We start from the raw sequence: 21743 nt of genomic DNA on the forward strand, positions 1-21743 counted from the left end.
ACTGACACACACACACACTGACACACACACTGACACACTGACACACACACACTGACACACACACACTGACACACACACACTGACACCCCTCCACGTCTCTCTCTCACCCTCCCTCTCAGTGCACCTGACGCTTCAGCTGTTACAGCCACGCGTCACACACGCGCATGTCACACACACACAGACACACACACCCCCATTCATTCACACAGACACACACACACCCATTCATTCACACAGACACACACACACACCCCCATTCATTCACAAAGACACACAGACACACACACCCCCATTCATTCACACAGACACACAGACACACACACAGATACACACACACAGATACACACACACACAGACACACACACAGACACACATACACACACATACACCCCCATTCATTCACACACACACAGACCCACACACACTGACACACACACACACAGACACACACACAGACACACACACCCAGACACACACAGACACACACACACAGTACACACACACACACACAGATACACACACACAGACACACAGACACACACCCCCATTCATTCACACAGACACACACACACAGACAAACACACACAGACACACACACAGACACACACACAGACATACACAGACACACACACGCGCATGTCACAGACGCGTGCCATAGACGCAAAGGCACACGCACACACACATACATGCGCACACAGACAAAGCTCCCCCGTGTAGCCTCTAGCAGACTGTAGGGGCAAGTGCTGTGAGTAGCGAGTAGCAGCAGCACCTACACACAGACAAAGATCCCCCAGGTAGCCTCTAACAGGGCTGTAGGGGCAAGTGCTGTTAGTAGCGAGTAGCAGCAGCACCTATACACAGACAAAGATCCCCCGTGTAGCCTCTAACAGGGATGTAGGGGCAAGTGCTGTTAGTAGCGAGTAGCAGCAGCACCTATACACAGACAAAGATCCCCCAGGTAGCCTTAACAGACTGTAGGGGCAAGTGCTGTTGGTAGCGAGTAGCAGCAGCACCTATACACAGACAAAGATCCCCCGTGTAGCCTCTAACAGGGCTGTAGGGGCAAGTGCTGTGTTGATGGTGGAGATGTGTGGAGAAATGTTGATGGTGGAGATGTATCAAGCTGTGTTGATGGTGGAGATGTATGGAGGTGTGTTGATGGTGGAGATGTATGTAGGCGTGTTCATGGTGGAGATGTATGTAGGCGTGTTGATGGTGGAGATGTATGGAGGTGTGTTGATGGTAGAGATGTATCAAGCTGTGTTGATGGTGGAGATGTATGTAGGTGTGTTGATGGTGGAGATGTATTTAGGTGTGTTGATGGTGGAGATGTATGTAGGCGTGTTCATGGTGGAGATGTATGTAGGCGTGTTCATGGTGGAGATGTATGTAGGCGTGTTCATGGTGGAGATGTGTGGAGGTGTGTTGATGGTGGAGATGTATGGAGGTGTGTTGATGGTAGAGATGTATCAATGTGTGTTGATGGTGGAGATGTATGTAGGTGTGTTGATGGTGGAGATGTATTTAGGTGTGTTGATGGTGGAGATGTATGTAGGCGTGTTCATGGTGGAGATGTATGTAGGCGTGTTCATGGTGGAGATGTATGTAGGCGTGTTCATGGTGGAGATGTATGTAGGCGTGTTCATGGTGGAGATGTGTGGAGGTGTGTGGATGGTGGAGATGTATGTAGGTGTGTTGATGGTGGAGATGTATGGAGGCGTGTTCATGGTGGAGATGTATGGAGGTGTGTGGATGGTAGAGATGTATCAATGTGTGTTGATGGTGGAGATGTATGTAGGTGTGTTGATGGTGGAGATGTATGTAGGCGTGTTAATGGTGATGTATGGAGGCGTGTTCATGGTGGAGATGTATGTAGGTGTGTTGATGGTGGAGATGTATGTAGGCGTGTTGATGGTGGAGATCTATGGAGGTGTGTTCATGGTGGAGATGTGTGGAGTTGTGTTGATGGTGGAGATGTATGGAGATGTGTTCATGTGGGAGATGTATGGAGATGTGTTCATGTGGGAGATGTATGGAGATGTGTTCATGTGGGAGATGTATGCAGGTGGTGACTGCGTCTCCTCACGGATGAGCCTGAAGCTCGCCGATTGCCTTGCGAGTTTCAGCGACTGGTCCAGCCAGGCCACTTCGAGGAGCGGTTCCCACTGCGAAGCCTCATCAACGCCTCTCCACGTTCCGCCGGTGGACGCCCTGGGACCTCCCGGCCCCCCTCGTTCCCCAGCTCCACCACCACCAGCTCCACCACCACCACCACCACCACGAGGACGAGGACGAGGAGGAGGAGGAGGAGGTCCCTCGCCACTAAGACGTTCTCCGCCAAGGCCAGGATCCAGAGGATCCGGAGGACCGGTGGACTTCCCGGCAGGGCCGCGGGCTTCGGGAGGCAGGGGGCCTCCACGACGCTTCGCCCCGGGACCTCCGAGCGGTTGAGAATCGGCGGCAGGTCCATCGGGCGATCGGGCGCCTCCGAATTTCCCGCTAAGTACCTCGAGCCCCCCACCCAGTGCGTCCGCTCCCGCGGTTGCAGGCCCCTCGGACGTCAGGGGGCTCCCACCGGCCGCCCCTCGGGGGGTCCCGCTCGGCCCCCGGAATCCCCGAGATCCCCCGGAACGTTCAGAGGCCGCGGGTCCGCCAGGGCCTCCGGGAGGAGGAGGCCCGCGGGCCAGGAGATCCGGAGGACCGGCGGACGCCCCTCGGGCGATCCCAGCGTCTCCCGGAGACGCAGGTCCTCCAGATGTTGCCCCGTCCAATCCTCCCGGCTCGTAAAATCCTCCGCTTCTCCGAGGGCCACCATCCTCGTGAGATTCCTCAGATCCTCGGGACCTCCCCGATGTGTCAAAACTCCCAGTCGCGTCCCGATGCCTCGACATCCCAGATCCTCCAGTCTCCTGCAGTGTGGAACACAACGGCACGTGTGGCATGAGCGATGGGGGGTAGACACGGCCACCGTGAACTCAGCCACACGGCCACCGTGAACTCAGCCACACGGCCACCGTGAACTCGGCCACACGGCCACCGTGAACCCGGCCACACGACCAGCGTGAACTTAGCCACACGACCACCGTGAACTCAGCCACACGGCCACCGTGAACTCAGCCACACGGCCACCGTGAACTCAGCCACACGGCCACCGTGAAGTCGGCCACACGGCCACCGTGAACTCAGCCACACGTCCACCGTGAACTCAGCCACACGGCCACCGTGAACTCAGCCACACGACCAATGTGAACTCAGCCACACGACCAATGTGAACTCAGCCACACGACCAATGTGAACTCAGCCACACGTCCACCGTGAACACAGCCACACGGCCACCGTGAACTCAGCCACACGACCACCGTGAACTTAGCCACACGACCACCGTGAACTCAGCCACACGGCCACCGTGAACTCAGCCACACGGCCACCGTGAACTCAGCCACATGGCCACCGTGAACTCAGCCACACGACCAATGTGAACTCAGCCACACGACCAATGTGAACTCAGCCACACGACCAATGTGAACTCAGCCACACGTCCACCGTGAACTCAGCCACACGGCCACCGTGAACTCAGCCACACGGCCACCGTGAACTCAGCCACACGACCAATGTGAACTCAGCCACACGACCAATGTGAACTCAGCCACACGACCAATGTGAACTCAGCCACACGTCCACCGTGAACTCGGCCACACGACCACCGTGAACCCAGCCACACGACCACCGTGAACTCAGCCACACGGCCACCGTGAACCCAGCCACACGGCCAATTTGAACACAGCCACACGTCCACCGTGAACTCATCCACACGGCCAATTTGACCACTCACCTGCAGGAAGAATCCGGGCCTAGTCAAGGCTTCTATGGCGACAAAACCGGGGTAGAAGAGGTCTTCGTGCAGCCAGAAGGTGGCGTCGTTGGCGAAGGCCGGTGACGGTCTCACGACCACTTCGTCGTCGTCATCGTCATCATCGCCATCATCGCCATCGCCATCGCCGCCATCGTCATCGCTGTCACCTCCATCGCGGTGATTCTGCCGGCGGTTCGGAGTTTGCCGGCGGTGGCGGCGGCGAGGCTCCCAGCGCTCCAGGTAGACCTGGCCATCCCGGCGCAGGCGCAGGAAGTTGTTGGGGCGGGAGGACGACTCGATGGAGACAGCCCGCGGGGAAAATGACGAGGACGAGGATGGGGGTGGGGCTGGTGGTGGTGGTGGTGATGGTGGTGTTGGTGGTGGTGGTGATGGTGGTGGTGGTGATGGTGGTGGTGGTGGCGGTGGTGGTGGTGGTGGTGGTGGCGGTGGTGGTGGGGGTGGGGGTGGTGGTGGTGGTGGTGGTGGGGGTGGTGGTGGTGGTGGTGGTGATAGTGTTGGTAATGGTGTTGGTGATGGTGGTGGTGGTGGTGTTGGTGGTGGTGGCGGTGGTGGTGGGGGTGGGGGTGGTGGTGGTGGTGGTGTTGGTGGTGGTGGTGATGGTGGCGATGATGATGGTGGTGGTGGTGGTGATAGTGTTGGTAATGGTGTTGGTGATGGTGATGGTGGTGTTGGTGGTGGTGATGATGGTGGTGGCAGTGGTGGCGGCGGCGGTGGTGGCAGCGGTGGTGGTGGTGATGATGATGATGATAGTGTTGGTAATGGTGTTGGTAATGGTGTTGGTAATGGTGTTGATGATGGTGGTGGTGATGTTGGTGGTGGCGGTGGTGGTGATGATGGTGGTGGTGGTAGTGTTGGTGGTGGTGGTGATGATGATGATGATAGTGTTGGTAATGGTGTTGGTAATGGTGTTGGTAATGGTGTTGATGATGGTGGTGGTGATGTTGGTGGTGGCGGTGGTGGTGATGATGGTGGTGGTGGTAGTGTTGGTGGTGGCGATGATGATGGTGTTGGTGGTGGCGATGATGATGGTGGTGATGGTGATGATGATGGTGGTGGTGGCGATGATGATGGTGGTGGTGGTGGTGGTGATGGTGATGATGGTGGAGGCGATGATGATGGTGGTGGTGGTGGTGGCGATGGAGGTGGTGGCAATGGTGGCAGTGGGAAGGAAAAACAGAGGGAGGGTAATCGTTATAATTTTCATCATCAGGGGTGATGGTAGTGATGGTAGTGATAGTGGTGGTAGTGGTGGTAGTGAGAGTGATGGTAGTGATAGTGGTGGTAGTGATAGTGGTGGTAGTGGTGGTAGTGATAGTGGTAGTGGTGGTAGAGGTGGTAGTGATAGTGGTGGTAGTGGTGGTAGTGATAGTGGTGGTAGTGGTGGTAGTGATAGTGATGGTAGTGATAGTGGTGGTAGTGATAGTGGTGGTAGTGGTGGTAGTGATAGTTGTGGTAGTGATAGTGGTGGTAGTGATAGTGGTGGTAGTGATAGTGATGGTAGTGATAGTGATAGTGGCGGTAGTGATGGTAGTGATAGTGGTGGTAGTGGTGGTAGTGATAGTGGTGGTAGTGATAGTGGTGGTAGTGATAGTGATGGTAGTGATAGTGGTGGTAGTGATAGTGGTGGTAGTGATAGTGGTGGTAGTGGTGGTAGTGATAGTGGTGGTAGTGATAGTGGTGGTAGTGATAGTGGTGGTGGTGGTGATAGTGGTGATAGTGGTGGTAGTGATAGTGATGGTAGTGATAGTGATGGTAGTGATAGTGGTGGTAGTGATAGTGGTGGTAGTGATAGTGATGTTAGTGATAGTGGTGGTAGTGATAGTGATGGTAGTGATAGTGGTGGTAGTGGTGGTAGTGATAGTGATGGTAGTGATAGTGGTGGTAGTGCTAGTGGTGGTAGTGGTGGTAGTGATAGTGATGGTAGTGATAGTGATGGTAGTGATAGTGGTGGTAGTGATAGTGGTGGTAGTGATAGTGGTGGTAGTGGTGGTAGTGATAGTGGTGGTAGTGATAGTGGTGGTAGTGGTGGTAGTGATAGTGGTGGTAGTGATAGTGGTGGTAGTGATAGTGCTGGTAGTGATAGTGGTGGTAGTGATAGTGGTGGTAGTGATAGTGGTGGTAGTGATAGTGGTGGTAGTGATAGTGGTGGTAGTGATAGTGGTGGTAGTGATAGTGGTGGTAGTGATAGTGGTGGTAGTGATGGTGGTCGCGATCAATGGTGTAAGGCTGCCCTCTTGTGGCTATAGGGCATCCCACCCACTCACCCATCCACCACTCACCCACCCACTCACTCACCCACCCACTCACCCACCCACCCACTCACCCACCCACTCACTCCCCCCACTCACCCACCCACCTCACCCACCCACCCAATCACCCACCCACTCACCCATCCACCCACTCACCCACCCACCCACTCACCCACCCACCCAATCACCCACCCACTCACTCATCCACCCACCCACTCACCCACCCACCCACCTCACCCACCCACCCAATGACCCACCCACCCATCCACCCACTCACTCTCCCACCCACCCAATCACCCACCCACTCACTCATCCACCCACCCACTCAACCACTCTCCCACCCACCCACCCACTCACCCACCCACTCACCCACCCACTCACCCACCCACTCTCCCACCCACCCACTCACCCACCCACTCACCCACCCACTCTCCCACCCACCCACTCACCCACCCACACACCTCACCGACGCGACTGTGACATCTATTGGATGCATCCCCGCACAAAGTGACCATGGCGGAGAGAGAGGCGGACAGTGGCACGCGTGTCTGTGAAGGCTGCACGTGGGATCTTGGTGCACAATGAACAACTCGGCACCTCCGTCAACAACACCACGGCACAACCTTGGCATGGCGATGTGCGGCTCGAAACAAGTTCGTGAGTGAGTGAGAGTGTGAGTGTGTTAGTGCGTGTGTGAGTGAGTGAGTGTGTGAGTGAGTGGGTGTGTGAGTGAGTGGGTGTGTGAGTGAGTGTGTGAGAGTGTGAGTGAGAGTGTGAGTGAGTGAGTGTGTGAGTGGGTGTGTGAGTGAGTGGGTGTGTGAGTGAGTGAATGTGTGAAAGTGTGAGTGAGTGTGTGAGTGAGTGTGTGAGTGAGTGTGTGTGTGAGTGAGTGTGTGAGTGTGTGTGTGAGTGAGTGTGTGTGTGAGTGAGTGTGTGAGTGAGTGTGTGAGAGTGTGAGTGAGTGTGTGTGTGAGTGAGTGTGTGAGTGAGTGTGTGAGAGTGTGAGTGAGTGTGTGTGTGAGTGAGTGTGTGAGTGAGTGTGTGTGTGAGTGAGTGTGTGAGTGAGTGTGTGAGTGAGTGTGTGAGTGTGTGAGTGAGTGTGTGAGTGAGTGTGTGTGTGAGTGAGTGTGTGAGTGAGTGTGTGTGTGAGTGAGTGTGTGAGTGAGTGTGTGTGTGAGTGAGTGTGTGAGTGTGTGTGCCGCTGGGAGACCTACCCACCTACCGGGAGACCTACCCACCTGCCGGGAGACCTACCCACCTACCGGGAGACCTACCCACCTACCGGGAGACCTACCCACCTACCGGGAGACCTACCCACCTACCGGGAGACCTACCCACCTACCGGGAGACCTACCCACCTACCGGGAGACCTACCCACCTACCGGGAGACCTACCCACCTACCGGGAGACCTACCCACCTACCGGGAGACCTACCCACCTACCGGGAGACCTACCCACCTGCCGGGATGTCTACCCGCCTGCCGCTGACAGTGGTACCTGGAGCGTGCTGACGCTCAGCTGATGTGTCACCCCGTGGCGAACCCCGCAGCTAACTCATTGACGTGGAGCAGGCCAAGAAGCGACATTCCAGTCGTGGGCTGAGCTCAAGGAGGGCTAGCTCGAGCACCATCCTGCGGCGGGGAAAGGAGGCGGTGCAAGCGGCTCGGCCGAGCCCACGACAGCCAAGAATCTGGTGTCTGGGAGAGGGGGGTGGGCGCTGTTCAACCCTAGCACGTGGGCGAGAAGCCGTGCGTGTGTGACGAGTGTGGCAAGACGTTTTTCTCTCACGCTCGGCCTACAAGTATATATATATTTCTATTTCCACTTGTGTGTAAATCTGTGTATACCCCGGATATTTTAGAGATGGCAATTCTCCTGCTGTGTATCCTACTGCTGTCCCTCCCGGCCATGTATAGTGCCACACTCAACTCTACAAACGGCTACCCTCGTTATTTTGCGTCAATACCTGTTGCTCGATTTGCCATTACACCTGCAAATGAAGCAGCTCATAGACACTTCTACACTCCATCTTTGTATCCTTTTAAACCCTATCTTTGTCCCATTACTTCACCAGCACTCCTTCCAAACTTCATTCTGCTCTTAAAAATAACACCATCTGCTATTCGTCCAAGGTTCGCCGCTCTTCATCCTTTCACAGAAAATACTTATGCAAACTGTTAATTCTACTTTTCTTATTCCTGGGTGGTATTGAGCTTCATCATGGCCCAAATTAAAAGAGCTCGTATAATTCTGTAGATTTTTCTGGCAGGAAAGGTGTTGGTGTTTTACATGTCAACATCAGAGGGCTTGTGATTAAATTAAGTCAACTAAAACTAGAAATGGCAAATCTTGACCCGGACATTTTTTTTGCCTAACAGAAACATTTCTCACTCCTGCCGTCAATGACCTGCAGATTACGATTGACAACCACAACCTTTTTCGGCTTGACCGAGGATCTAAAGGAGGTGGAATTGCCATGTATGTTCGTAACACTATTGCATGTTCACCAGCTCACTCCTTGTTTAAAAAAAATGTTGCTTTGAAGGTCTGGCTCTCAGAATAACTCTCCCAAATAATCAACAGATATTGGTAGTGTGCTGCTATAGATCGCCTAGTGGGAAGGATGTTGAAGCGTTATCGGCACTGAGAGAGCTTTTTGAGGGCCTCGCTAAAGGTGAAATCGTTTTAGTGGGTGATCTAAATTGGAATTTGCCAAACCCGCCGGCCGTGGCCACAAATTTTACAGATGAATTTAACTTGTTTCAATTAATAAATGTCCCCACAAGACCCAACCTAAAAAAATCCGGGACAGTCAACTCTGCTTGACGTCCTATTGACAAATGCCCCTCACAATTTCGCACTGACTGGTGTTCTGGGTAATAACCTTGGTGATCACTCCTTCATTCTTGGTGTGAGATCATCAGCCAGACCCAAAGCCCCCCCCTAAAATTGTTGAGAAGCACTCTTTGAGGCACTTCAGCACTCAGGCATTCACTAATGATGTGCTTCACTCGGATATTGATAAGGTCTGTGATATCCCCAACCTGACTATGGCTTGGGAGACTTTCAGGTACACACGTTTCTCCAAATTCTTAACAAACATGCTCCATTGGTTAGATTTAAAACTAAAGGCAACCGCCCACCATGGTATGATCCTTTGATTACAAAGCTCATGAAAACTAGGGACAAGGCTTGGGCATGTGCTCAGAAAAGTAATTTGGCTAGAATACAGGATTTTAAGGAATAGATGCGTAAAAAACATATGGCATGCAAAAAATGCCCAACTTTTCCTCCACTCTCCTGGAATCACATGGAAATGCCAGGATTTTCTGGAAAACAACCAAAATGGGGAATATTTTTCAGATCCCAAAAAAATAGTTGACAATTTTAACCTTCATTTTTCTGAAGCTGGTAATCTTTTTGATAATGTATTGGGAATCACCCCTGCTCCTGCAAATTCCTACACCCCTGTCCAAACATTAAACGAATTTAGTTTCCAACCAATCCACGAAAGTAATGTTCTGAAACAACTGTCCTACCTCAAAGGGTCCTCCTCTACCGGAGCAGATAGTTTTCCCGTCTTTGCTCTACTAACTGTTGGTCACCTAATATACAAACCTATAGCCCATATTTTCAACCTGTCCATCAAAGAAGCATCAGTTCCTCTAGACTGGAAACATTCCTATGTCCGTCCACTTCACAAAGGGGGCCCTAAAGATGACCCAAATAACTAGCGACCTATCTCAATTTTGTCCCATTGATGAAAATTTTTGAAAAATTATTGAACTACCAAATTAGCAGTTTCCTGTCCACCAACAATCTATCACATCCAAAACCAATCTGGGTTCCGGAAAAAATACAGCACCACATCTGCTGCATTAGACTCTTTGAATCAAATTTACAATAGCCTTGATAATAAGCAGTACTGTGCCTTGACCTGTCCAAAGCTTTTGATACAGTTGACCACAACACCCTACTTAGTAAACTAAGTTGCCTTGGTTTTTCCGAGAACACAGTACAATAGTTAAAAAATTACCTCTTTTCTCGCACCCAAACTGCATTCACAGATGGCTGGAGGTCAAACAGTGTTAAGATAACAAAAGGGGTTCCACAGGGTTCCATCCTCAGCCCCCTCTTGTTCTCTCTTTATGTCAATGACTTGGGCACTGACCTGGATCATTCCAGGGTAAATCTTTTTGCAGATGACACGATACTGATTACTGCTGGCCGCTCTCCGGATAACGTGATTGCTAAGCTCCAGGGTGATTTCAACAAACTACAACATCAGCAAGTTGCTCTTAAACTAGTCCCTGAATATCTCCAAAACCAAGGTGCTATGCTTCTCACCGGGACAAAAGCAGGAAGTTATTTTTCCCCAATTACATTCCTTGAATAATTATCAAATAGAGCAAGTCAAGATCTATAAGTATCTTGGGGTCATCCTGGATTCAAAACTTAGTTTTGAAGATCACATTGATTATATTGGTAAAAAGACAAAAATAAAAATTGGTTTTCTGTATCGACACAAGCACTGCTTCCCCCCAATGTTCCGTTTGGAATTGATCAAAGCTACCATACTGCCTCTACTTGACTCCTGTGACATCGTGTATAAATCAGCCCCAAGTACTGTACTGAAGAAGCTTGATTCCATCTATCACTCGGCCTGAAGATTTGCATTGAATGGCCCATATAGGACTCACCACTGTGATCTCTACATTGGGTCAAACTTACCATCTCTTAATGTTTGACGGCTTGTGCACCAGATGATCTTATTTATTCAACGATGTACTTACAAAGAAAATCCGCAGACTACCTGCTGCTGGATCTCCTCGCTGTTTCAAAGAACAAATTTGACCTCAGGCCTTCGCTCATTTACCAGCTTCACATTCCCCTATTGCCGTACAATAAACCGGAGGAAGGGCCTTTGCTATTGATGCCCCCAGGGTCTGGAATGCTATTGCCAATAAACTTCAACTTGAATCACCACCTATGAGAGATCTTCACTCAAAACTGCTCTAGAGGAGTTGTTACACCCCTAGCTGCCACTGCTAATTCAGTGGCCTAAAAAATATGGCTCTAGATTTTGGTGTTATAATTTATTTACGTAGTTTATTGTTAAAAATTCGGTCACAGTCCCTATGATCACTGTTACGTTGCATTTATGGCTTTTATTTTGGTGATTTCGAAAACGTTTTTTTTGGTTTTGGCCATGTTTTTGTTTATTGTAGTACGGAGTCAGACTGGTGGCCTTAATCTTCGTTGTCTTGTGGTTGTTGTTGTTGTTGTTATTTTGACTTGCATCCCACTGGGATTTTTTGCACACAGCCGTTGGTGGTGTACGGTGCTGATTCAGGAATATTTTTGATGTTTTTTTTCCCATGGATTTTCTGTTTGCACAGTCACTCACAAAGTAGTCACTTTAAGATGCTTTTCTTGGTCACGTTTTTTTTGTGTTTGTTGTGGTTGCACGCGATTCAAGAGCCGAATGGCTCACGGGGCTACACCAAAATAAATTAAACTATGAACTAAACTATGAACGTCACGGGCGCGCGGTGACGTCACAGGCGCGCGGTGACGTCACAGGCGCGCGGTGACGTCACAGGCACGTGGCCACGCCCCCCGCCCCCACTCACGAGCTTGCCACTGCGACGCTCTGCGAAGAGGCGGCACCACCCTGAAGGTGAAGGACGTCGCCTCGTCTGGTGCACTGCTGCTGATGATGCTGCTGCTGATGGTGCTGCTGATGGTGCTGCTGATGGTGCTGCTGATGGTGCTGCTGATGGTGCTGCTGATGGTGCTGGTGTTCAGCCAGGGAGAAGCGGCACAGCCACTGCGGTCGATGGAGACGGCGACCCCACGGAAGGTCACCAGCCTGTAGGGACCCTCACCCAGCTCTGGGGGGGAGGGGAGTGGAGGGGGAGGGGAGGGGAGGGGGAGGGAGAAGATACCTGGTGAGGGAGGAGCGAGACAGGGAGAGACAGGGGGAGACAGGGAGACACGGGGAGACACAAGGAGACACGGGGAGACACGGGGAGACAGGGGGACACAGAGAGACACGGTGGGAGACAAGGTGGGAGACACATGGGGACACGGGGGGACACGGGGAGACACGGTGGGAGACACGGGGAGACACGGTGGGAGACATGGTGGGAGACAAGGTGGGAGACATGGTGGGAGACACGGGGAGACACGGGGAGACACGGTGGGAGACACGGGGAGACACAGGGAGACACATGGGGACACGGGGAGACACGGTGGGAGACACGGTAGGAGACACGGGGAGACACGGAGAGACACAGGGAGACACATGGGGACACGGGGAGACACAGGGAGACAGGGAGACATGGGGAGACACAGAGAGACACGGGGAGACACAGGGAGACACGGGGAGACACGGGGAGACACAGGGGAGACACGGGGAGACAGGGAGACACGGGGAGACACAGGGGAGACACGGGGAGACACAGGGAGACACGGGGAGACAGGGGAGACACGGAGAGACACAGGGAGACACATGGGGACACGGGGAGACACATGGAGACAGGGAGACATGGGGAGACACGGGGAGACACGGGAGACACGGGGAGACACGGGAGACACAGGGAGACACGGGGAGACACAGGGAGACACAGGGAGACACGGGGAGACACAGGGAGACACGGGGAGACACGGGGAGACACGGGAGATACAGGGAGACACAGGGAGCCACGGGCAGACACGGCGAGACGCGGGGAGACACGGGGAGACACGGGGAGACACAGGGAGACACGGGGAGACACAGGAAGACACAGGGGGAGACACAGGGAGACACGGGGAGACACGGGGAGACACGAGAAAGACACGGGGAGACACGGGGAGACACGGGGAGACACAGGGGGAGACACGGGGAGACACGGGGAGACACGGGGAGACACAGGGGGAGACACGGGGAGACACGGGGGGACACGGGGAGACACGGGTAGAGACACGGGGAGACACAGGGGGAGACAGGGGGAGACATGGCAAGACACAAGGAGACACGGGGAGACAGGGGGAGACACGGGGAGACACGGGGAGACACGGGGAGACACAGGGGGAGACACGGGGAGACACGGGGAGACACAGGGAGACACAGGGAGAGACTTGGCAAGACAAGGAGACACAAGGAGACATGGCAAGACACAAGGCGACACGGGGAGACACAGGGAGACACGGGGAGACACAGGGAGACAGGGGGAGACACGGTGAGACACGGGGGGACACGGGGAGACACAGGGAGACACGGGGAGACACGGGGAGACACAAGGAGACACAAGGAGACATGGCAAGACACAAGGCGACACGGGGAGACACGGGGAGACACAGGGAGACACAGGGAGACACGGGGAGACACAGGGAGAGACTTGGCAAGACAAGGAGACACAAGGAGACATAGCAAGACACAAGGAGACACGGGGAGACACGGTGAGACACGGGGCGATACGGGGAGACACGGTGAGACACGGGGAGACACGGTGAGACACGGGGGGACACGGGGAGACACGGGGAGATACGGGGAGACACAGGGGGACACGGGGAGACACAGGGGGACACGGGGAGACACGGGGAGACATGGGGAGACATGGGGAGACATGGCAAGACACAAGGAGACACGGGGAGACGGGGAGACACAGGGAGACATGGGGAGACACGGGGAGACACGGGGAGACACAGGGAGACACGGGGAGACACGGGGAGACAGAGGGAGACACAGGGAGACACGGGGAGACACAGGGAGACACGGGGAGACACGGGGAGACACGGGGAGACACAGGGAGACACAGGGAGACACGGGGAGACACGGGGAGACATGCGGAGACACGGAGAGACACGGGGAGACATGGGGAGACACGGGGAGACACAGGGGGAGACACGGGGAGACACGGGGAGACACAGGGAGACACAGGGGGAGACACGGGGAGACACGGGGGGACACGGGGAGACACGGGTAGAGACACGGGGAGACACAGGGGGAGACAGGGGGAGACATGGCAAGACACAAGGAGACACGGGGAGACAGGGGGAGACACGGGGAGACACGGGGAGACACGGGGAGACACAGGGGGAGACACGGGGAGACACAGGGAGAGACTTGGCAAGACAAGGAGACACAAGGAGACATAGCAAGACACAAGGAGACACGGGGAGACACGGTGAGACACGGGGCGATACGGGGAGACACGGTGAGACACAGGGAGACACAAGGAGACACGGGGAGACACAGGGAGACACGGGGAGACACAGGGAGACACGGGGAGACACAGGGAGACACGGGGAGACACAGGGAGACACGGGGAGACACAGGGAGACACGGGGAGACACAGGGAGAGACTTGGCAAGACAAGGAGACACAAGGAGACATAGCAAGACACAAGGAGACACGGGGAGACACGGTGAGACACGGGGCGATACGGGGAGACACGGTGAGACACGGGGAGACACGGTGAGACACGGGGGGACACGGGGAGACACGGGGAGACACGGGGAGACACAGGGGGACACGGGGAGACACAGGGGGACACGGGGAGACACGGGGATACATGGGGAGACATGGGGAGACATGGCAAGACACAAGGAGACACGGGGAGACGGGGAGACACAGGGAGACATGGGGAGACACGGGGAGACACGGGGAGACACAGGGAGACACGGGGAGACACGGGGAGACAGAGGGAGACACGGGTAGACACGGGGAGACACAGGGAGACACGGGGAGACACGGGGAGACACAGGGAGACACGGGGAGACACGGGGAGACATGCGGAGACACGGAGAGACACGGGGAGACATGGGGAGACACAGGGGGAGACACAGGGGGACACGGGGAGACACGGGGAGACACGGTGAGACACGGGGAGACACGGGGAGACACGGGGAGAAATGGGGAGACACGGGGAGACACGGGGAGACACAGGGAGACACGGGGAGACAGGGAGACACAGGGAGACACAGGGAGACACGGGGAGACAGGGAGACACAGGGAGACACGGGGAGACACGGGGAGACAGGGAGACACAGGGAGACACAGGGAGACACGGGGAGACACGGGGAGACACAGGGAGACACGGGGAGACACGGGGAGACACAGGCAGACACGGGGAGACACAGGGAGACACAGGGAGACACGGGGAGACACAGGGAGACACAGGGAGACACGGGGAGACACAGGGGGAGACACAGGGAGACACAGGGAGACACGGGGAGACACGGGGAGACACGGGAAAGACACGGTGAGACACAGGGAGACACGGGGAGACACGGGGAGACACAGGGAGACACATGGGGAGACACGGGGAGACACGGGGAGACACAGGGAGACACGGGGAGACACAGGGAGACACAGGGAGACACGGGGAGACACAGGGAGACACAGGGAGACACGGGGAGACACGGGGAGACACGTGGACTCACCTCGTGTATAATATTCGCAATCCAATGCTGGGGGGTACACAAACACACAGACACACGCCACGTCAACCAATCATCCCTACAGGGAGGGTACATCAGTGCTAGTACTATCGGGTGTGTGTGTGTTAATACGGCATCATCAACACCATCAGCATCATCGCCACCATCACGACCATCGTCACCACCATCACCACCATCACCACATCACCACCACCACCACAATCACCACCACCACCTATGATCACTCAGTTGCCCAATCACTCACCCACCCAGCAACCCACTCACCACTCAGCCACCCACTCACCGAGCCATCCACCCACTCCCCCAACCACCCACCCATCCGACCACCCGACCACCCACCCACCCAACCACTCACCCACCCACCCACCCAACCACTCACTCACTTACCCACCCACCCAACCACCCACCCACCCAACCACCCACCCAACCACTCACCCACCCACCCAACCACCCACCCAACCACTCACCCACCCACCCAACCACTCACCCACTCACTCACCCACCGACTCACCCACTCACCCAACCACTCACCCACCCACCCAGCAACCCACTCACCACTCAGCCACCCACTCACCCAGCCATCCACCCAATCCCCCAGCCATCCACCCACTCACCCAGCCATCCACCCAACCACCCACCCACCCAACCACTCACCCACCCACCCACTCACTTACCCACCCACCCAACCACCCACCCACCCAACCACTCACCCACCCACCCAACCACCCACCCAACCACTCACCCACCCACCCAACCACTCACCCACTCACTCACCCACCGACTCACCCACTCACCCAACCACTCACCCACCCACTCACCCAACCACTCACCCACCCATTCACCCACTCACTCACACACACACCCAACCACTCACTCACTCACTCACCCAACCACTCACCCACCCACTCACCCACTCACTCACCCACCCACCCACGCACTCACTCACCCAACCACTCACTCACCCACCCACTCACTCACTCACCCACCCACTCACCCACCCACACACCACCTCCGCACAGAGGAATGAGTGGCAAAACGCACGGATGACTGGATGGACAATTCCGCCTCACCCCCTACCCCACCTGGCCCCGCCACAGTAACGTGGAATGGACTCACGGCAGCGCCGCGGGGTGCGCCAGGCGATGGCAGCCCCCTGCTGACAGCACTGGAAGGCGTAGGCGGAGAGGGAGACGCAGGGAGATGAACACGAGGTGGAGGAGCTGGTGGTGGTGCTGGTGGTGGAGCAAACCTCCTCCATACACGCAGACAGGTGCCAGGATAGGTCCACCTGGAGAGGTGGGGGGGTGAGTGGGTGGGTGGGTGGGGGGGTGAGTGGGTGGGTGGGTGAGTGGGTGGGTGGGTGAGTGGGTGGGTGGGTGGGGGGGTGAGTGGGTGGGTGGGTGGGGGTGTGGGGGGGTGAGTGGGTGTGTGGGTGAGTGAGTGGGTGAGTGGGTGAGTGAGTGAGTGGGTGAGTGAGTGGGTGGGTGGGTGGGTGAGTGGGTGAGTGAGTGGGTGAGTGAGTGAGTGGGTGAGTGGGTGGGTGAGTGGGTGAGTGAGTGTGTGGGTGGGTGGGTGGGGGGGTGAGTGAGTGGGTGAGTGGGTGGGTGGGTGGGGGGGTGAGTGGGTGGGTGGGTGAGTGGGTGAGTGGGTGAGTGAGTGGGTGAGTGGGTGGGTGGGTGAGTGGGTGAGTGAGTGGGTGAGTGGGTGAGTGAGTGGGTGAGTGGGTGAGTGAGTGAGTGAGTGGGTGAGTGAGTGGGTGGGTGGGTGGGTGAGTGGGTGAGTGAGTGGGTGAGTGAGTGAGTGGGTGAGTGGGTGAGTGGGTGGGTGAGTGGGTGAGTGAGTGTGTGGGTGGGTGGGGGGGTGAGTGAGTGGGTGGGTGAGTGAGTGAGTGGGTGAGTGTGTGGGTGAGTGAGTGTGTGAGTGAGTGGTTAGTGAGTGGGTGGGTGAGTGAGTGGTGAGTGAGTGAGTGGGTGAGTGTGTGGGTGAGTGAGTGTGTGAGTGAGTGGGTGAGTGAGTGACTGAGTGTGTGAGTGAGTGACTGAGTGTGTGACTGAGTGGGTGTGTGAGTGAATCAGTGGGTGAGTGAGTGTGTGTGCCGGTGCCAGGCTAGGTGCACGTACAAGGTGGTGGCAGGGCGCGTAGACGGCTGTGAGCAACACTGCACACTCCCTCTTGGCGAGCACCGCCCTCTCTGGGTGAGCGTCGCAGGAACTGCCAGACAGCACCTCCGAGAAGCACTGAGCCAGCAGCAGCATCAGCAGCAGCATCATCATCATCAGCAGCAGTATCATCATCAGCAGCAGCAGTATCAGCATCATCATCAGCAGCATCATCATCATCAGCAGCATCATCATCATCAGCAGCAGCATCATCATCAGCAGCAGCAGCATCAGCAGCATCATCATCAGCATCAGCAGCATCATCATCAGCAGCAGCAGTATCATCATCAGCAGCAGCAGCATCATCAGCATCAGCATCATCATCAGCAGCATCAGCAGCAGCAGCAGCATCATCAGCAGCAGTATCAGCATCATCATCAGCAGCATCATCAGCAGCAGCATCATCATCAGCAGCAGCATCATCATCAGCAGCATCAGCATCAGCAGCAGTATCATCATCAGCAGCAGCAGTATCATCATCAGCATCATCAGCAGCAGCGTCATCATCATCAGCAGCAGCATCATCAGCAGCATCATTAGCAGCAGCAGCATCATCAGCATCATCAGCAGCAGCATCATCAGCAGCAAAACTGGCAAGACTCAATGATTCAGAACACTCCCTAGCCCCCACCCACCCCCCCACCACCCCCCCACCACCCCCCCACCCCCCCCACCACACCCCCTCCCCCCCACCCCCCACTTACATCAGCGGGGGGTGGGGCTGCCCCCCCCGGCACCCCCCCTGGAGGGCCGGGAGCCTCCCACAGCTCCACGTGACCCGGGGTGATGACGTCATTGGTGGTGAGCGAGTCGAAGTTGCCGCAGAGACCCTTCACTCTGCCCTGGGGGCACAGAGTCAAGGTTAGTGCCCTGGGGGCACAGAGTCAACGTAAGTGCCCTGGGGGCACAGAGTCAAGGTTAGTGCCCTGGGGGCACAGAGTCATCGTTAGTGCCCTGGGGGCACAGAGTCAACGTTAGTGCCCTGGGGGCACAGAGTCATCGTTACTGCCCTGGGGGCACAGAGTCATCGTTAGTGCCCTGGGGGCACAGAGTCATCGTTACTGCCCTAGGGGCACAGAGTCAAGGTTAGTGCCCTGGGGGCACAGAGTCATCGTTAGTGCCCTGGGGGCACAGAGTCATCGTTAGTGCCCTGGGGGCACAGAGTCATCGTTACCGCACAGTGTGTGTGTGTAGGTCCTGGCAAGGATTATTCAACATCGCCTTGCCAGGCACGCTGAGGAGAGGCTTGCGGAGCCCCAATGCGGTTTCAGGAAAGGGCGGTCCTGCACAGATGCCATATTTTCTGTCCGTCTGCTACAGCAGAGGTGTAGGGAATTCCAGCAAGACCTACATCTCTGCTTTATTGACCTGGTCAAGGCCTATGATACCATCAGTAGGCCTGGGCTCTAGGTTGTTCTTCGTGCTTTCGGAGTCCCTGACCCTCTGCTCACGATCATTAAGGACCTTCATGATGGTGAGCGGGCCCGGGTAAAACTACGTGGCCGGGAGTCAGAGCCATTCCTTGTATACCTTGGGGTGCGACAGGGATGTCCTCTGGCTCCCACATTATTTAACATCTATTTTGACCACATAGTTCGTGAAGCCTTCAATAGCTGTACCGGGGGAATCTCCATTTGGTACAGATATAATGGGAGGCTAATCGATGCCCGGGTGCGGTCAAGGGATGGCTCCCTATTGCTCAACCACGTTATGTATGCTGATGATTTGGTAATAGCTGCTCATTCAGAGGAGGAGTTGGAGACGCTGCTGCTGAGACTGGAGCGTGCCACTAAAAGGTGGGGCCTTAAAATCAGCCCCACCAAAACTAAGCACCTGCCTGGGTATTTTGTACCATCGGACACTCCACCCCACAACTCCCAATCGGTGATGGGGCAGTTGTGGAGAGTTTCCCATACCTGGGCAATGTGCTTATGACCGGCTCCAGTTTAGCAGCAGAGGTCTCACTCCGAATCAGTCGAGCGGCAATATCTTTTCATCGGTTGCGTAACGCTGTGTGGAAGCTACCTGGTCTGTCGCTCCGCACTAAGCTTCAGGTCTTCTCGGCCACGGTCATTCCCTCCCTTCTCTACGCTTGCGAAACGTGGACCCCCCTAATGGAACATCTTCGCCGGTTAGAAACATTTAGGCTAGCCTGCCTACGATCCATCCTGGGTTTAACCAGGCTGGATTGTGTGAGGAGCTCACAAATCCTTGAAAGATCTGTGCAAGGTCCCATCGGTGAACTCCTCCGGCAGGCAAGGCTGCAATGGCTGGGTCATGTAGCCCGCATGCCCAGCCACCGCATGCCGAAACAGCTTTTGTTCGGCCGGATCGAGGGGGCTAAACGGGCGCGGCACGGGCTAGAGAAGAGATGGAGTGATGTGGTACAGGAGGACGTGGAGCTGAGTGGACTTGCCGATGACTGGTACCAGCGGTGTCAAGATCGACCTCTGTGGAGGAGGCTCGTGAAGGACGCTACTGGGCAGTTGGAGGCAGTCGCCCTCCAACAACAACGGAGGGTGGAGGAGCGACGCTCAGAACAACGAGCGGAGCGCCGGGTGGCTAAAGCACAGCGGGTTGGCACAGTAGGGGGCACAGGTGGTGCATCAGCCAGTCATCTCAGTCAGTCGACCCGTGGCACCTGGGTCTGCCCAGTGACCTCCTGCCAGCGGGCGTTCGACACTCCACGTGGCCTCAGGGTGCACATAGCCTGGCACAAGCGTCGTGGTGACGTCACCGCCACTTAGTGGCGAATGGCGGTTGTTGTTGTTGTTGTGTGTGTAGGGCTGTGTGTGTGTAGGGCTGTGTGTGTGTGTAGGGCTGTGTGTGTAGGGCTGTGTGTGTGTAGGGCTGTGTGTGTATGGCTGTGTGTGTGTAGGGCTGTGTGTGTGTGTGTAGGGCTGTGTGTGTGTATGGCTGTGTGTGTATGGCTGTGTGTGTGTGTGTATGGCTGTGTGTGTGTGTAGGGCTGTGTGTGTAGGGCTGTGTGTGTGTGGTGTGTGTGTGTATGGCTGTGTGTGTGTGGTGTGTGTGTGTATGGCTGTGTGTGTGTGTGTATGGCTGTGTGTGTATGGCTGTGTGTGTATGTGTGTAGGGCTGTGTGTGTGTAGGGCTGTGTGTGTGTGTAGGGCTGTGTGTGTGTAGGGCTGTGTGTGTGTGTATGGCTGTGTGTGTGTGTATGGCTGTGTGTGTGTGTAGGGGTACTACCACCCCCACCCCCCCTCACCCTCCAGGCGTGCCCGGCGACGAGGTGCAGGGCCCCGCGGCCATCCCAGGCCAGAGCGAGGCTCTGCGCCGGGGCCCGTAGCAGCACGAACTCGCCCGCACACCACCACTGCAGGCCAGCAGGGGGAGCACTTACACGCAGCTGCCTGCTCTGTTGGGGGGTGGGTGGGTGGGTGAGTGGGTGGGTGGGTGGGTGAGTGAGTGGATGAGTGAGTGAGTGGGTGGGTGAGTGGGTGAGTGGGTGAGTGAGTGGGTGGGTGAGTGAGTGGGTGAGTGGGTTGGTGAGTGAGTGAGTGGGTGGGTGGGTGAGTGGGTGAGTGAGTGGGTGGGTGAGTGAGTCAGTGGGTGAGTGAGTAGGTGGGTGAGTGAGTGAGTGGGTGAGTGAGTGGGTGAGTGAGTGGGTGAGTGAGTGGGTGAGTGGGTGAGTGAGTGAGTGAGTGGGTGGGTGGGTGAGTGGGTGAGTGAGTGGGTGGGTGAGTGAGTCAGTGGGTGAGTGAGTAGGTGGGTGAGTGAGTGAGTGGGTGAGTGAGTGGGTGAGTGAGTGGGTGAGTGAGTGGGTGAGTGGGTGAGTGAGTGGGTGAGTGGGTTGGTGAGTGAGTGAGTGGGTGGGTGAGTGAGTGAGTGGGTGGGTGAGTGAGTCAGTGGGTGAGTGAGTAGGTGGGTGAGTGAGTGAGTGGGTGAGTGAGTGAGTGAGTGGGTGAGTGAGTGAGTGAGTGGGTGAGTGAGTGGATGGGTGGGTGGGTGAGTGGGTGAGTGGGTGGGTGGGTGAGTGAGTGGGTGGGTGAGTGG

General features: G+C 55.9%; 1 protein-coding gene across 1 annotated transcript; it reads right to left on the reverse strand.

Annotated features, from left to right (window-relative positions):
* Positions 1-1922: 1922 nt before the first annotated feature.
* LOC142923729 (uncharacterized) lies at positions 1923-21100 on the reverse strand. The gene is made up of 8 exons (XM_076064708.1): positions 20956-21100; positions 18434-18571; positions 17691-17807; positions 16687-16858; positions 15553-15579; positions 11757-12017; positions 3833-4200; positions 1923-2909 (listed from the first exon to the last, which is right to left on the reverse strand). The coding sequence occupies exons 4-8, from the start codon at positions 16826-16828 to the stop codon at positions 1923-1925; spliced, it is 1785 nt and encodes a 594-aa protein (XP_075920823.1). The 5' UTR covers positions 16829-16858; positions 17691-17807; positions 18434-18571; positions 20956-21100.
* Positions 21101-21743: the final 643 nt, after the last annotated feature.

Source organism: Petromyzon marinus, unplaced genomic scaffold, assembly GCF_048934315.1.
Source record: "Petromyzon marinus isolate PM22_M1 ecotype Great Lakes invasive population unplaced genomic scaffold, UKy_Petmar_22M1.pri1.0 PM_Scaffold_614, whole genome shotgun sequence".
NCBI lineage: Eukaryota > Metazoa > Chordata > Hyperoartia > Petromyzontiformes > Petromyzontidae > Petromyzon > Petromyzon marinus.

Bases quoted from the DNA above. Each gene is read 5' to 3' on its own strand.
- LOC142923729 (XM_076064708.1), bottom strand. From the start codon at position 16,828: ATGGAGGAGGTTTGCTCCACCACCAGCACCACCACCAGCTCCTCCACC. The intron at 15,580-16,686 runs GTGAGTCCATTC...TGTACCCCCCAG, and splicing joins GCGCACCCCGCGGCGCTGCC to CATTGGATTGCGAATATTAT. The intron at 4,201-11,756 runs GTGAGTGGGGGC...CACCACCACCAG, and splicing joins AGCGTCGCAGTGGCAAGCTC to CCCCACCCCCATCCTCGTCC.